Consider the following 17,265-nt stretch of genomic DNA (forward strand, 5'->3'; position numbering starts at 1 on the left):
GGGAAACCCACTTAGGAAAGGTGGAAGCGGTTCTGGACACGCTAAGACAGGCTGGCCTCACAGCTAACCCAGCCAAGTGTGCTATAGGGTTAGCCGAGGCTAAATACCTTGGCTACATTGTAGGAAGGGGCATGGTCAAGCCTCAACTAAACAAACCAGAGTCTATCCAAAATTGGCCCTGGCCGAATCGGAAAAAGCAAGTCCGGGCATTCCTGGGTGTGGTGGGGTACTACCAACTATTTATTCCCCATTTTGCTACCAGAGCGAGTCCCCTGACAGACCTGATAAAAGCCCGGGGTCCAGACATGGTGAAGTGGACAGATGTGGCAGAGAAAGCATTCATGGATCTACAGACAGCCCTTTGCAGGCTTATAGCCATGCTTATAGCCCCAGACTTCAACAAAGAATTCATTTTACAAACAGATGCATCTGAAGTAGGATTGGGAGTTGTCCTATCGCAGATGGTTGGAGATGAAGAACACCCAATCCTCTACCTCAGCAGGAAACTCCTCCTGAGAGAGCAGAAGTATGCCGTGGTTGAGAGTGCCTAGCTGTGAGGTGGGCCATGGAAACACTACGTTATTACCTTCTGGGATGACGGTTTACCCTTGTGACCAACCATGCACCCCTCCAGTGGATGCAGCCAATGCAAGAACACCTGCAGCCAATCAAGAAGCTGCTAGAATCAGTTGAGGCAGGCTAATCAGGGCACCTGGGTTTTAAAAAGGAGCTCACTTCAGTTTGTGGTGTGCGTGTGAGGAGCTGGGAGCAAGAGGCACCAGGAGCTGAGAGTGAGAAAGCGGACTGTTGGAGGACTGAGGAGTACAAGCATTATCAGACACCAGGAGGAAGGTCCTATGGGGAGGATAAAGAAGGTGTTGGGAGGAGGCCATGGGGAAGTAGCCCAGGGAGTTGTAGCTGTCGCACAGCTGTTCCAGGAGGCACTCTAGACAGCTGCATTCCACAGGGCCCCGGGCTGGAACCCGGAGTAGAGGGCAGACCCGGGTTCCCCCCAAACCTCCCAACTCCTGGTCAAACACAGGAGTCGTCGACCTGGACTGTGAATTCAGAAAAACGGCCAAGCTGAGGGCTGCCGTGAAGCTCCAAGGCAAGCAAATCTGCCAATAAGCGCAAGACCCACCAAGGTAGAGCAGGAACTTTGTCACACTGTTTACAGGTATTAATTGAAAAGTAGCATTACCATAAGGTTTATCATCTGTGTCAAAATTCTTAGCCCCAAAACTTAACATTAATACCAAAGTTTTGGGGTGTTTACAAGTATCTTTATGATACCACGCCCTCTGTTCAGATATTCTAGTTTGAGGTTAGTTTATTCATTACCCATGTAATTAGTCACTGGCTTTTCCTTCCCTCCAGTGTTCCTTCTGTGTGAGCTCTTAATTTAATCATGTTTCTGGAATTTTGGTGCCTCAGGATCTGGCAAGATAGGTGTTCAGGGGGATCCTGCACATTGGCTGGACCTTTGGGGAGTGGTCTCCCAACCCCAGGACTGTACATATGCAGGAAATCCAGCTCCCCTCCGAGCACTGAGTCCTTCCCTGCCCCCTAGAGGGCTGTGATCTGTGCTCTCTGGGCCAGGTGATTTTACCCTTTGATCAGATTCACCTTTTCCCAGCAGCTCTTCCATAACTCCTCTCTGTGTCTCACAAGCCTGGGGAAAAACACCCCCTTCTCTGTCAGTTGGGTCATTTGTATTCTGGCAAACTACCACCTGGCAATTTCCTGGTCTCATCTCATCTGCTGTGACAGGCGTTGGAGTTGCATCTTGATGTAAAGAGACACAGTTACTTTCCAAACACTTATCAGAAATAGCATCCTGAAAAATTGGGACCTGGATTGGGGTACCCTCCGCCACCCCGTCTCTGTCCCTGAGAAGTCAGCTGTGTGACTGCTCCCCTCTGGGAGGTCAGTTACACAGTTCCTTCTCAAAACCTGGGTCACAGGCTGAGTGCCTGGGTGCACAGATGCTGACCCAGCCATCCACCTAGTGTCCTGGGCATCCTGCCTCAAGTGACTAGCGAGGAGACATTCCTGTACCCCCATTATTCCTTCCCCTGTTTCCTCCTCTGGGCCTCCTCACAAAACACATTTCTCTGTGCTCTGTAAGAAGGAATCCATCTCTTCATCTGCAATACTCTGCCAGCTAACAACTGGGACAGTTTCCTTAATTACAGATGACACCTCTCCTGGCCCTGTCCCTGAGGGCATGTTGCCTTCTGCTGGTAAGGAGCTAGTCTCAGCCTTTCCCATACTTGGAAGCACCCTGCTTCTTTGTGTTACAGAGTCACAGGAATCCTCACTACCTGAGTGGTTTCTGAGATCCCCCTGCCCCTTCTCTGGGATCTTCTCTGGGACACATTGCTATATGCTCCCTAGAGTGTGGTTTTTTTCCTCTGCTTCAGCTGTGACCTTGTGGCAGCTAATAACCTGGACAGATCTTTCCCTGGCAGGCATTACACCCCCATCCCTTCCTGATGTGGTGTTACTTCCAGCTGCAGTGCAGGAGTTGGTCTCAACCACCCTCTCACCTGGAAGCATGTGGCTTCCCCCAGCTGCAGAAGAATCAAGGAGACAATCTCCCATTCTCTCAGCAGTTCCTGAGACCTTACCTTTTCCCTCGGGGATCCCAGCATAACATTCCCTCCTGCTGCAGGTAAATACTTTAACCCGAGCTACATGGAAAAAATCATTACCAGGGAGCAGGTCGAATAGAAGGTGTTTCATTACCCCCCCCAGTCAAAACACTTTCCAAACCTTCCCAAACCACATGGATTTTAGCTAGTGGTATGAGGAATTTGCTTTCACACACCCCCACGATCTCTGCCATTTGGCCAGGCAACATACTGGCCTTTGGGACCACACTCTGCTTAACCAGAGAGATCTGGGCCCCTGTATCCCTCTGCCCCAAGTATTCCCTTCCATCAATTTGGACAGCCGTAACGTGATCCATATCCGGTTCTGCAGAGGCTAACCTCCCAGAGCCAATATGATAGGCTTCAATTGATTGGGGGCTTTCTGTGCTGAGGACAACAGAACTAACATGAGCTATTGGTTGCCTGCTTCCTCCTAGCACAGGGCATTTATTCCTCAGGTGATCAGTGGATTTACACTGACAGTGCCTTTTGGGTTCTTCTGCTTTTACCAGCGATTTGGGGTGGGGGTTAGAGGAATTTTTTGGGTAAGAGAGTGTTTAGGCTCCCAACCCCCTTCTCTCTTCCCAGGGGCAAAATGAGATCCTCCCTTCCCACCAGTTTTAAACCCCTCTTTCTGTGGCCTATCAATAGATGCCTGATTCTGTTCAAGGCATGAGATTAAAAAAGCCATCTCCTCCACAGACTCAACATCTTTGTCCCACAGACACTGCTTTACATCAGCTTTACATGTGCGTAGGAAATGCTTTTGAGCAACAAGATCCAACATTCCCTCAAAACTTGCCACCTCTCTACCCCTCACCCATTTTCCCAACAGATCTTTCATTTTGTTTACATATTCCCCATTACTCATACCAATATCCCTCTTAAGAGTCCTAAATTTAACTCTCTATGTTTCAGGGGTAATCTGAAAACTTTGCAAAACAGTATCTTTAAATTTGCAATAGCCTAAAGCAGCTTCAATAGGCATTCCATTGAATACATTACAAGCTTTACCAGTTAATTTTGCAATCAGGGTAGGAACTCTATCAGGGATTTCATGTATTACACACAGCCTTTCGAAGGTAGTCAGATTTTCTGCAATATCATTGGTCTCACTGTATGCAGGACATGAGTGTTCCCATTTGTGGATTTTTGGAGTGATGGGACATGTTGGGGTCGGGGGGTTCTGGTTCTGCTTCTCTAGCAGATCCAGCTGGTGTGTTTGCTCTCTCTGCCTGCCTCTCTCTCTCTCTCTCTCTTTTACCTCCAGTTCTTGCAACAATCTCTGGTGCTCCCTCTCCTTTTCTGCAGACTGAAGCCTGAAAAGCTCCAACTTCACAATCACTTCTCTGTTTTCACTAATTTTCCTGCTTTCCTGTTCTTACTTCCCTTTCCCAAAATAAGCAAACAAAAAATAACAAAACCGTGACCTCCTCCTGACTGTCCTTAGCCACTGCACTTAAGACTCACTTAAAATCACAAATATCAGTGCTTAAAGTGTGAACTTCACTTGGAGTAATAAGCCATACGTACACTCTGCTCACTGCACCACTGTGATGTTCCCCACTGGTGTTATCGGAACATGTGATCTGCTAGGCCTCTCCAATCCTTGACTCTGAGAGCCAGCCTTACCCTGCTCTGCTGTGAGAACCCCCACTTCTGGGGTGTTCACGCACAGCCTCTGTTATGTAAGCTGCTCCCAGCTACTTACAAGCGAATGACACTAGCCAGTATCTCTGATCCCAGACACAACCCTAGGAACCTCTGTCTTACAGCGTCCGGTAATGCCCACTGGACGCTGCAAGCTTATATAAGTTTGTCAGTTTAACAAAAGAATTGATATGTACCAGGCTTGTTATCCCAAGGGGAGCCTCTGACACACTTCAAACCAGACACACTGCTTCGGGAAGAATAAACAGATTTATTAACTCTAAAGATAGACTTTAAGTGATTATAAGTCAAAGCATAATAAGTCAGATTTGGTCAAATGAAATAAAAGCAAAACACATTTTAAGCTGATCTTAACACTTTCAATGTCCTTAGATGCGTCTCACCACAGGCTGGCTGGTTATTTCAATCAGGCTCTCCGCTTTGATCAGCGCTTCAGTCGCTTGGTGGTGGTGATGTCTGTAGATGTAGGTGGAAGAGAGAGAGCCAGCATGGCAAATGTCTCTCCCTTTTTATCATGTCCTTTCTTCCCTCATGGCTTTGCTTCCCTCCCCTCCCCGCTTCAGAGTCAGGTGAGCATTTCTGAGTCTCTCCAAGCAAGGTTGAGCAATTCCCCTGGTGTGGCCTCATGCAGGTGAGTCATTGTATTGTAGCTCCCTTGGTGGACAATGGCTGTTGATGGGTTGACACCCCGCCCGGGCGTTGGTTACTTTCCTTGCTGTTGCCTCTGGGGAGCTAATATCTGGTGGATTTCCCCAATTTACAGCATTTTTTTAGTGACAACCATACTACACAATTCTAATAACTTCATATTGTTATACTTATTAGAAGCACACAGGATCTTTTTCAGGGAAAAAGGCAATATGCTCTGTTTGTTGAAGATACAACAATTAGCATACGCATTCAATCGCGCACACACATGCATACACTGTCCTACCTGTCGATGTTATAGTTACCAGTCCAGGGTCCGGATCAATCTAGTGGCCAGCTAGGTTGATCATGGTTAGGGAGGAGCTGTATTTCGTTGGTTGCGACACAATGCTCTGGGGAATCTTGGCAGGACAAACCCAAAGTTTCATGGCAAGGCATCCTGTTTATATCGTGATTCTTTTTTTCATTGGGTCCAGTGAGTTTTTGAATACATATTTTTTGGTCCAGGTTTTGGTGCATGTGTCTGGGAACCATAGGTTTAATTTACTATGGGGTATTGGACAGTTTTCCACCATAACCGTTAGTATTGTTTCTGTTTTAACAGGCTTATTTTACTGATATGGTAACTGTGGGTAGCTGGAACTCCAGGTGGTATTTTCATAGGGACCCTCTATTTGAACCCCTATTTGAGTTGGCTAGTATTTTTATTATACCATTCCATAAGGATTACTGGATCACAGGTAGGAATCCATGATTGCTTGGCGGGGAGTGAATTATTCCTTAAATATTGGCTTATAAGGAGGGCTGCATTTTTTTTTTTTAATTATCGGGGCACTAAAAGTTCCCAGAAGCAGGTGAAGCCAGACCTTACACTGGAGTCTCATTTTTTGTGGATTAAAATTGCGGTGGTGAAGCAGCCCCTCGTGCTCGGGTTCCGGGATGTCCTCCTCTGCAAAGAATTCAAACATCATTATTCATGTAAACAATTTAATTTGCGAAACATGGACCCATTGCCGTTTGTTTTTTTTTAATGTGGTATACCAATGGGCTAAGGTGATCCTCTATGGAGTAAGGGCCTATCCATTTTGATTCTAGTGAGTGACCCCTTTTCCCCAGTTTAAGGTTCCCTTTTTTAATGTTTTGTAATAGTGTGGCAGCCAAGGCCATGTTATTAGCTGCCAAACGTTCATTTATTTTTAACAAAAGGCTGTGATTCATCAGGGAAACGCAGGGCTGGGGCTGTAAGAGCCTTCTGTTTTAGCAGGGTTAAAGTGGAGTCCTGCTCTTTTCCCCATTCCCATTTTCTTTCTTTCTCTCTCTCTCTCTCTCTCTCTTTTTTTTATCAGTTTCCACAATGGGTGAGTTATTTTAGCATATTTATAAATGGGTGGTCTAAGAAAATTGAATCCTCCTAGCAGTACCCTTAAAGAGTGGGCATTAGTAGGGGCCAGCATTTTTACTAGTGCCCTTACCTTCCTCTGATCTACCTGTCTCCCTTCTTATCCTTTGGTGTGACTTCTTTGTGCTGCAATTTTTGGGCTGTTCTTTTCTTCCTTTATCAGTTAGGTAATTTACATTAACACAGATGCTTTTTGGCTTGCTTTTGGATTTAAAGCCATTAGCAGCTTAGAGACTCTGTCTTAAAAGGGACACAATCAACTTCCACCAGAGTTTTGATTAGTTTTCACTTTTAACTCCTGCTTCTAAAACACACAGCAATCTGAAAAAGAAAACACAACCTATTGTGGCTCCCTAATAGGATTTTAATTTAGTATGGTATGTTTTTGCATTTCTTTTACCCCTTCTACAATATACACTGTATATATTCTGGAGAAAATGCACATTCCTTCCATAGTTTAACTTGTATGACATTAGCCATATTAATTTTTACGTAAGGTGTAACTGTTTCTTTTGTGCTCCCATAGTTTTTTATGTACTCTTATCAAAGAGACAGTTTGATTACACAGAGCCACCTTAAGGCTCAGTGTGGGGCACCATCTGTTTTTTTTTTGGGGGGGGGGGGGGGTTACATTTCTTATTTTTTTACTACAGCTCTTGCTATTTTGTTACCAAAAAACAAATCCAGAATTTTTTCCCATTCTCCTGGTTTTGACTGCCCTGCTCCAGCCATGACTTTGGTCTTTTAAAAAGATATTGAACTTATAAAGCATTATGGTACCTTAAGGGTTAAACACTAAATACCAGATCAAAAAACACTAGTTACCTGTGTCTGGCAAAAAGTGTTTCTCGGTTTTGCAACTTTGAATGAAAGATTCAAATGGATTTTAGTGGTATTATTTAAAAACAAAACCAATTCATCTTAAACCCACAAAACAGAGTTTTACAAACCGGGAGTGTTGCTTTACGTCCTAAACACTCCACCTATTGACACAATATACATTTTTACACAGCTGTACATAGATTACATCTGTATACATTTGGGGGCAGTTAAGTTCCAATAGAAACTCCTTATGGTCTTTTAGCGAATTAAACTAAATTGTTCATAGTCAAATGATTTAAATCAGATTGTCTCTTTGCCTGGCTTATTTACAGACATTCCTTTGGAAAAGGGCCCATTTTCTCTTCAGAATGGCTGCAAAGAAACCAAGAATTCTCTTTCTATAACACTTTTCCTTTTTAACATTTTTACAATGTTCAACTGCTTAATTCCCTCCAGCCTCTGCAGAGTTAACTTCTCACTCTTTTTTTAATCTCTTGCTTATCTCCCAAAATGACACCTTCATCAACTCGGATTTCACCATTCCAAGTATTGTTCCAGGGATCTGAATTCCCCATGGCCTAGACTTACTTACTTTTTTTTCTTCTTTTGCCACTATGCCCTCAGGGCTTCCAACCTGTTTTCCAATTTTTTTTATTTGTTGCCTACCTGCTTGTCTGGGCCTGACCCTGCTTTCCTCGCTGAACCATCCCTTTTCATGGACACAGGCTTTGTTCCACTACCAATTTAGCACAGAGGGTGGGCTCCTCAACTAGCCCCCACCCCTCCTGGTCTCTTTCCTTAATCATTTCTTTTAAAATTGTGAAATCATCACAATATCATTCACAAAAAATTACTACACTGTCCAAACTCCTATATCCTTCACAGTTTGGTTTAACAGAGCAAGATCTGTTTAAAAGGAGCAATCTCTCGAACAAAGTATCGTCTTTGGATTGCTTCCTTTTCAACATTTCTTACACAGGTGCTATCGCTATTTGTCCACGCTCCTATATCCTTCAGAGTTGGGTCTCGCATAGAAAATACTGCCTCAACATATTATTTTATGAATTTATAATTTTTCCATGCCCACACTCATGCTGGGACTTACAAAACACAAAAGTCTATACCCACTAAAAACAACTCTGCCTGACAGAGCAGAGGGGGGAAATGCTAAGCCCTCTACACTTTGGGCTTGATCCTGCTATGACTGAGGGTATATTCACCTATGCAGTTTTCCCCCGATAGACGCGTAGGAGCGAGGACTCTAACTCTCCCCTTTATGTCCCGGCACTTCTACGACTGGGGGTCAGAGGTGGCAGGTTTGTAGAAATTTTGGTGGTGCTCAGAACCTGCCCCACCAACTCGGCCCCCCCTCCACAAACTCCATCCCCCACCTGCCTAAGGCTCTGCGAGGGAGTTTGGGTAGGGTGGTCGGGGGAGGAGGTCTGGGGTGCAGGCCCTGGGCTGGGGCAGGGGATTGGGGTGCAGGACAGGTGAGAGTTTGGGCTCTGGAAGGGAGTTTGGGTGGGGGAGGGGGTCTGCGGTGCAGGCTCTGGGATGGAGTTTGGGTGCTGGGTGGGGGAGGGGGTAGGGGTGCAGGCTTTGGGACAGAGTTTGGGTGCTGGCTCTGGGGTGGGGGTGCAGGCTCTGGGAGGGAGTTTGGGGACAGGAGGGAGTGCAGAGGGAGGGGGTGCAGGTTCTGAAACAGAGTTTGGGTTTAGGCTCTGGGCTTGGGCAAGGAGTGGGAGTGTAGGAGGGGGTGAGGGGTGCAGGCTCTGGGAGCAAGTTTGGGGGCAGGAGGGGATGTGTGGGAAAGGGGTGGGGGTGCAGGCTATGGGATGGAGTTTGGGTGCTGTGTGCAGGCTCCGGGCTGGGACAGGGGCTAGGGGTGCAGGAGGGGATGAGGGGTGCAGGCGCTGGGACTGAGTTTGGGTTCAGGTTGGGGGTGGGGATTGGAGGGGGTGGAGGGAGGGGGTGCAGGCTGTGGGAGGTAGTTTGGGGGCCAAAGGGAGGTGCAGGCTCTGCGGGGCGGGGGGCTGCAGCACTTACCTGGGGCTCCCAGGCAGGGCAGGCCAGGAGTCTCCATGTGCTACTACCCCCAGGCACTGCCCCGCAGCTTCCCATTGGTTGCAGGGGCACTTGGGTCAGGACACAGACCCACCTTGCCCAGGGGCTGCAGGGAGGGTCTGGCAGCCATGTGGAGTGAGCAGGGAGGTGAGTGCCAGTGGTGAGTGGGGGCCCCAGGCTGTTTTAAATGGCCCGAGGGATGCGCAGGGGGACCTGGGGGTGGAAGGTTGGGCCAAGGGAGAAGACCCAGCCCCAAACGTTGTTGGAGCTGGGCCAGGAATATTTCTGTTTCCCAGGCACCATGGACCCATAGGACTCGCTGCCCATGCCAGGGGTGTATATACCTAGACAGTTCATATATATCTTATCTGTATAGTTTTCCCCAACAGATGGGTTGGAGCTAGGACGCTAATCCTCCCCCTATTGCCTGGATCTTCTATGACTGGGGGTGTGCACACCTGAGTGATTGATCACTTTATATGTAAGGTATACCTTTTAGCAATATGGAGCAGTATGTTAAACAATCGTAGTGCATGTCTTCACCCTTTTGCAATTCTCCACCAAAAATTTTATGCTTATAAGAAGCACATGGGATCTTTTTCAGGGGAAAAAGCAATATGCTGCCTTTATCGAAGATACAACAATTAGTATATGCATTCAGTCACACCACACACAAAAACACTCTCCTGCCAGTCGATGTTATAGTTACCAGCAGCCAGCTAGGTTGATCCCTGGTAGGGAGGAGCCAATTTCCATTGGTCGCTACACAATGCTCCAGGGAAGTCTTGGCAGGATGAACCCAAAGTTTCATGGCAAGGCACCCTGTTTATATAATGATTTTCCTTCATTGGGACCAATGAGTTTTCCACCGTCATACTGTAATCAATTGTTGTTTGATGAGTGCTTATTTTTTTTAATTGTCCTTCTCAACCTTTATCTTGTTCTTTCATCAAGTCCCTCAGGGAGTTATCCCATGCTGGTTTTGATCACAGCTATCTTGTCCCCACTGATAATGACTGTCTCATCTTTAGAGTCGTCAATCTGCCCTCCTCTGACATTTCATTAGGGGCGTGTGGCAGCCTCCTGGCACCCTTGCGTCTGTCTCTGGTTCCTCCCTTGTACATCTGGTTCAGCGATGGCCTTCATACTTATCTCTTAAAACACACATTCCTCATTCACACAAAACAGAATTAATTTACACACAACATTTTGAACAGGAATATCAAATTCCAATGCAAAAGAAAACAATCATGGCATTCTTTTACTTATTTTAAAATGCTAAACCTACAACAAATTGGTGACCCTCAAAGGTCTGTTACTGCCTTGAAATCAGTCCAGATACAGATTCTGGCTGATAGATCTCTACCCGTTGGCCCATTAGGCCATTCCTTTCTGTTGTTCAAAAAGGGTGACTGGCAGGATATGATCAGATCATACACCAATACATTTAATACATGCTACATTCTTATTCTTTATCCTTCATTCTAGATTACATAAAATGCAAACTTAAAATCCTACTACTGCATTTGGGGGAAGAGTTTGGGGGAGTTAAGTTCCTGATTTTTATTTGACCTCTCTCCAGCACTTGTTTTGGTTTGACCTTCCCCTTTCCATCCCTGTTTGAGGTTTCTGTTTCTATCACAGCAGGTGATGCAATGGCATGTGACAAAGAGGAGCAGAATTCTCAGCAGGAAAATGTTGAGCAAGTGGATAAAGACAGAGCACTATCACAAAGACCAAAAAGGAATGTGTCCAGGAGTCATGAGCAGGAAAAATCCTCTGAGATTCAGCACAGACCAGAAAGAGAGCAGGGAAACCAGCCAGGGGAGGAAGTGGGTAAATTAATTTCGTGTCAAGGAACTCAGAAGGACTTCAAGGAAACCACAACACAGCAGGAAATCCTCAGGGGAAAGAGAAAAAATACATGCACTGAGTGTGGGAAAACCTTACGTCACTACTCAGCCCTTATAAAGCATCAGAGAATCCACACAGGTAAGAAACCCTGTGAATGCAGTGAGTGTGGGAAAACCTTCAAACGCAGCTCAAACCTTATTACCCATCAGAGAATCCACACTGGGGAGAGGCCATATAAATGCAGTGAGTGTGGGAAAACCTTCAATCACAGTTCACACCTTATTACCCATCAGAGAATCCATACAGGGGAAAGGCCATATAAATGCAGTGAGTGTGGGAAAACCTTCAATCACAGTTCACACCTTCTTAGGCATCAGAGAATCCACACAGGAGAGAGACCCTATGAATGCAGCGAGTGTGGGAAAAGCTTCACTTGCACTTCAGACCTTTTTCAACATCAGAGAATCCACACAGGGGAGAGGCCCTATGAATGCAGTGAGTGTGGGAAAACCTTCACTACCAGCTCAGCCCTTTCTGAACATCAGAGAATCCACACCGGCGAGAGGCCCTATAAATGCAGTGAGTGTGAAGAAAGCTTCCCTAGGAGTTCAGCCCTTTCTGAACATCAGAAAATCCACACCGGTGTGAGACCCTATGAATGCCGTGAGTGTGGGAAAACCTTCAATCGCATCTCGACCCTTATTAGGCATCAGAGAATCCACACAGGGGAGAGGCCCTATGAATGCAATGAGTGTGGGAAAAACTTCACTCACAGATCAGCCCTTTCTGAACATCAGAATATCCACACTGGTGTGAGACCCTATGAATGCACTGAATGTCGGAAAACCTTCAATCGCAGCTCGAACCTTATTAGGCATCAGACAATCCACACAGGAGAGAGGCCCTATAAATGCAGTGAGTGTGGGAAAAGTTTCACTTGCACTTCAGACCTTTTTCAACATCAGAGAATCCACACAGGGGAGAGGCCTTATGAATGCCATAAGTGTGGGAATACCTTCTCTTGGCACTCAGCCCATGTTAGGCATCAGAGAATCTGCAAGGGAGATCAACACCATAAAAACCTCTAGGGCTATGCATACTTTTTTTTATTTAATACTTTTCCTGATTCCCACATAGTAACTTTTAAAGCTGTTTGAACTGTTTGCAGTACCATTATCCCTTAGCTTGTCCAGATGAGTGGCCCATTTTTGCCTTTTGATGTTCACCTTTTGATGTTCACCCTGTTTTGAAGTTGACCCATTTGTCCTTCCTGTCAACTCCATTGTCCCATGAGTAATTCAAGTGTCCCCTTCCTACCAGGAGCCAGGGAGCATCACATTTATACCATTCCTCCTGTTGCAAAGTTATTGTTAGTCACCCATGATGCAGTTTGTATCATTACCAGTTGTTCTCGCGTTGTTCTGGGTTGTGCTGAAGAGCAGTTATATTGGGAACTGTTCAAATGATATTTAAATGAAGAGGAGCAGGGGCAGGAAAAAGTGTCCTTTCAGCCTCTGTGACACTGGAAGGAGATGGGGAGACTCAGAGATTCCCTACTTCCCCATCACTGCAGAACTGTTACCTTTTGTCTGAGCCATGCAGAGTTTATCTTCATCACATGCAATCCCTCCACTTCTCAAAGTGTCATGTGAGGAAGACTTCTCATCTGTCTGTGCTTGGAGATGATGCTTTGGCTTCTTTAATCCTATATCAGAGTCACTGTGACTGGAGATGAATGTCAAAGACCTGGAAGGGGAATTCAAATGGATCCCAAACACAGTGTGATCATTTGGAGTTGAAATCCCAGGTTCCATCTATTGGTAAAGCCACTTCTGGCAAGGTGGCTGTTTTGTCCCCCATTATGGGGATGTTAGGTTACTAAAAATGTTGTAAATAACACAACTGACTATTGAGACAATGCTGAGTGAAGTATGTTTGAATGGATCAGAGGAGAATGTGATGGGAGAATCTCTTGTCCTGATTCTGAATAATCAGATGTAACCTGCTCCAGAATTTCACTTGACACTTTCATTGTCATGTATTCTCTCTCTCTGTGATATGCATTTCTATTTTTCCTGAAGGCTGTTTGGCCACCCAATTGGATATTCAGTTTGATAGGATATAGCTCAGATTTATTGGAGAATTTAAGACAAATGGTCATTTGCTAAAGTCATAATTTCTCACTTCAGCTTTGCTTTTCCCCCACCCCTCCATGATGACATGGAGAAAGTTCAAGTGCAGTTCTGTCAACAGGGGAGAACTCGCCAATTTACTGGACATGCTAACAGAGAAACAGCAGCGATTTAAAACCTCTACTTGGAAATGGTGAACAGCAGCAGAACCCCAACTAATTGGAGGAAGTGCATATGGTCACAGTGTAGTTCAATTGTTGAAGTCAATATTGTCTCTGATGATCTGGGGAGAGAATTCCATGGTAAGTGATTTTGAACTAGGCAAAATGCCCATGTATTTTATTCCCAAAGCATGTGTAACCCAGGCCCAACAGAAGATCTCTCCTAGCTAATCCTATATTATGGAAGATGCTGCCCTTCATGACACTGAAGTTGAGGAAATAGAAGTGGGGTTTTTGTTGAATTTATCCTTTGTGGATGCTAAAAATGTGTATAAAATGAAATCAGTTTTGGAAATCTAATAGCTGCAGAAAAATAGCTATTTTTGAGTAGAAACTCCAGCTCTGGTAACAGAGATTCTGATTCAGGCCTGTATCCACCAAATTAAAAAAAAGCTGGGAATGTTTTGGGAAGCCATTTCTCACTAACACTGTTGAGATTTTGAGTGGTTTTGTAAAGGATTCTGCTTCAGAGATGTCATAAATATAAAGGGAAGGGTAACCACCTTTCTGTACACAGTGCTATAAAATCCCTCCTGGCCAGAGGCAAAACCCTTTCACCTGTAAAGGGTTAAGAAGCTAAGGTAACCTTGCTGGCAACCTGACCCAAAATGACCAATAAGGGGACAAGATACTTTCAAATCTGCAGTGGGGTGGGGGGGAACTAAGGGTTTGGTCTGTCTGTGTGATGCTTTTGCCAGGTACAGATCAGGAGTCTAGCTGGAACATGCATTAGATTTTCTTTTGTTTAATGGCTTGTAAAATAAGCTGTGCTGGAGGGAATGTATATTCCTGGTTTTGTGTGTTTTTGTAACTTAAGGTTTTGCCTAGAGGGATTCTCTATGTTTTGAATCTGATTACCCTGTAATCCTGATTTTACAGAGGTGATTCTTTTACCTTTTTTTTTTTTTTAATTAAAATTCTTCTTTTAAGAACCTGATTGATTTTTCATTGTTCTTAAGATCCAAGGGTTTGGGTCTGTGTTCACCTGTACCAATTGGTGAGGATTATTATCAAGCCTTCCCCAGTAAAGGGGGTGTAGGACTTGCTGGGGGGAATATTTTGGCGGAAGATGTCTCCAAGTGGTCTCTTTCCCTGTTCTTTGTTTAAAACGCTAGGTGGTGGCAGCATACTCAAGGACAAGGCAAAGTTTGTACCTTGGGGAAGTTTTTAATCTAAGCTGGTAAGCATAAGATTAGGGGGTCTTTCATGGAGGTCCCCACATCTGTACCCTAGAATTCAGAGTGGGGAAGGAACCTTGACAAGAGAACTGTAAATTTACCCTAACCAGTGCCAAGGATTTGGGAAGAACTGGGGTTGAAAGAGTCCACACCCAGTTCTTCGTTTCCACCCCAGTAAAGGAAGCGATGGTGACCGATGACCCAAGGAAAATTGTTTGTACAACTCCACTTCCTAGTGCAGTGTCACTGATTACAGTTCCAGAGGATACCAGGGTTAGACTGAGAACAATCATCCTTCACTGTTTGGATCCAAAGAGAGAGTGCTTCATAGGACATTCCTTCCCCGTGGATCCCAAACTGTCTGCCTGAGTGGGTAACAAGGACTTTCAGGGTGTAGAAATGATGGAAACCAATGAGGCAACAAATGTGTCAGGCTCCAATTTCAGACTTCCGGCTACTCGCATGCTGAGTCCTGATTCTCTGGTTTTGTGTCTGACGCGATGGCTACACAATAAAGCTGATGTTGGTGCAGTCGCACCGATGTAGCTGCTGTGCCCTAGCACTGCTATTACAGATGCTCTAAGCCAATGGGAGAGATCTCTCCCGTCGGACTTGATTAGTCCAGGCCCCACAAGCGGCGGTGGCTATGTTGGCAGGAGAAGCGCTCCCACTGACGTAGCGCCGTCTACACAGGGGGTTAGGGCTGTGTAACTACGCTGCTCAGCAGTGTGGATTTTTCACACCCCTGAGCAATATAATAGTGTAAGGAGTTCTGGTAGAAAACCTCACTCCAAAGGTTGGGGTCGGAGAATGCGTGTGAGAAAGTGTATATAAGAGAATATTGGCCCAGTATAGATTTTAATTTTTTGTATTTCAATAGAACTTATTTTGCTAAGCTTCAAAGTCCATTTTTATTAAAAGGAAAACTACTCGGGGGGACAAGATGTATAACCTTTTACCCACTTAGACTGTAAGGGTCACTGACTTCCCCGCTTCTCTAATTTGGAAAAGAGATGCATGACATCTGTCATAGGATGTGTCCAGCAGCTAAGAAAGCTGCAATCACAACCATCAATATCAAGGAAAAGGCTGAAGTCCATTGGCTTTCGTATCAAAAAGCCGTCTAAAGGATGATCTACTCTGAAAAGCTGTGTGGACATAGCCACAACTCTCAGGGGTGTGAAAAATCCACTCCACTGAGAGCAGTAGTTAATGTGACCTGAGCCCCAGTGTAGACAGTGTTAAGTTGTCAGAAGCATACTTCTAGTGTTTGAAGTGTAGACAGAGCCTTAGTCAGTTTGATCCCCTATGGGAAGGAAGTCATGACATCAATTTCAATTTTGACCCTTCTTCCTGTATGTGAGAGAGCTCCTAATATGGAGGGCTGAGCCAGCTGTCCAATCGCCTGGTTCCTCAACTGTAGCTACAGCTCTTAGTACCCATCCACCCAAAAACTGAGAGAAATGGAGAGTTCCAACCATTGTCATTTTAGTAGCTTATTGTTCCTTTCTCTGTTTTTTGTGCTGGTGTTTCTGTTATACCAGGGTGCGACTGTATAGCTCAGTGCATGTGAGACAAAAACTCATTGGTGCCAATTGGCAAAGGGGTCATGGTTATTCAAAAGCAACTCCTGTCTCAGGCCTGACAAACTCGCCACACCTAATACACTGATTTTATGAGATTTATCCAGGAAGCATAGCAGTGAGATCTCTACTGAAAGCTTGTAAATTATTCTTACTCCTAATCACTAGCCAGTCATGCAATGTATTGTGCAATTGTCAACCTTTGCGCCAACCCAGAAAACCCCGTGGAAAACTATTGAAGACTAACTATAGACACTGAAACCCTGTGGAAGTGAAAAGGACAATATGACAGTGAGATTGTCCTTTCTGTGAATAAAGACAAAAGACTTAATCAGTTTATAACAGGGTGGAGAAAAACACTCTGGATCTATTCACCAAGGATATCCCTAATGACCAGTCGTCTTCATGAAAGGCAGGGCCCTGTCTCCTAGGGACTAGCAATCACCGCAATAGACTGAAGTTTGAAGTGAGAATCTACTTAGATAGGAAAGGTAACTATTAAAAAGTGTAGGTTGCATTTTGTGATTTTGTTCTGTTGGTAACGGTTGATTTCCATCACTCACATTTGTTTGTGTTTAAATCTCTCTCCCTTGTTAAATAAATTTTCCATTTCTTTGATAACTGTACTCAAGTGCTGTGTGTGATATGGTAGCAGTGATCTACAGTAAAACTGGTCACCTGGGATGTACCGTTGCTTCGGTAAGAGAGGATCTGGGATTTTTCTAAGTATTTGGTGATCAGGGCTGGACCCGAGAGGGGGACACATTGAAGGAACTCGGGGGTTAGGTTACCTCTATTGTCAACTGGCTGGGCTGCTGTGGCTCAGAGGATGGGTCTTGGAGGGCAGACAGGCCCGTGAGTTTGGTCGCTAACATCCAGCTACCAAATGTAAAAATCCCTCTTCCTAATGGCAGGTGCCAACAAGGAGACTCTCAGCCCTCAGCAGCCTGAGAAGGGTCACAATGTGCATCTAGGTTGATCCACCTGTCAAATCCACACAGGGAAAGCACCCTACAGCATAGCTCCCTGAATCAAAATA

General features: G+C 45.2%; 1 protein-coding gene across 1 annotated transcript in view; it reads left to right on the forward strand.

The window, feature by feature from the left end:
• The window catches only part of LOC141978982 (uncharacterized), a 29,093-nt gene extending 12,365 nt beyond the window's left edge, over nt 1-16,728 (forward strand). The window contains exon 4 of the mRNA XM_074941422.1: nt 10,903-16,728. Within this exon, the coding sequence (XP_074797523.1) occupies nt 10,903-12,200 (1,298 nt within the window). The 3' untranslated portion in view covers nt 12,201-16,728. The remainder of the gene's footprint in view (nt 1-10,902) is intronic.
• The last annotated feature ends 537 nt before the right edge of the window (nt 16,729-17,265 follow it).

The sequence above is a fragment of the Natator depressus genome, chromosome 28 (assembly GCF_965152275.1).
Source record: "Natator depressus isolate rNatDep1 chromosome 28, rNatDep2.hap1, whole genome shotgun sequence".
In the NCBI taxonomy this organism is placed as follows: domain Eukaryota; kingdom Metazoa; phylum Chordata; order Testudines; family Cheloniidae; genus Natator; species Natator depressus.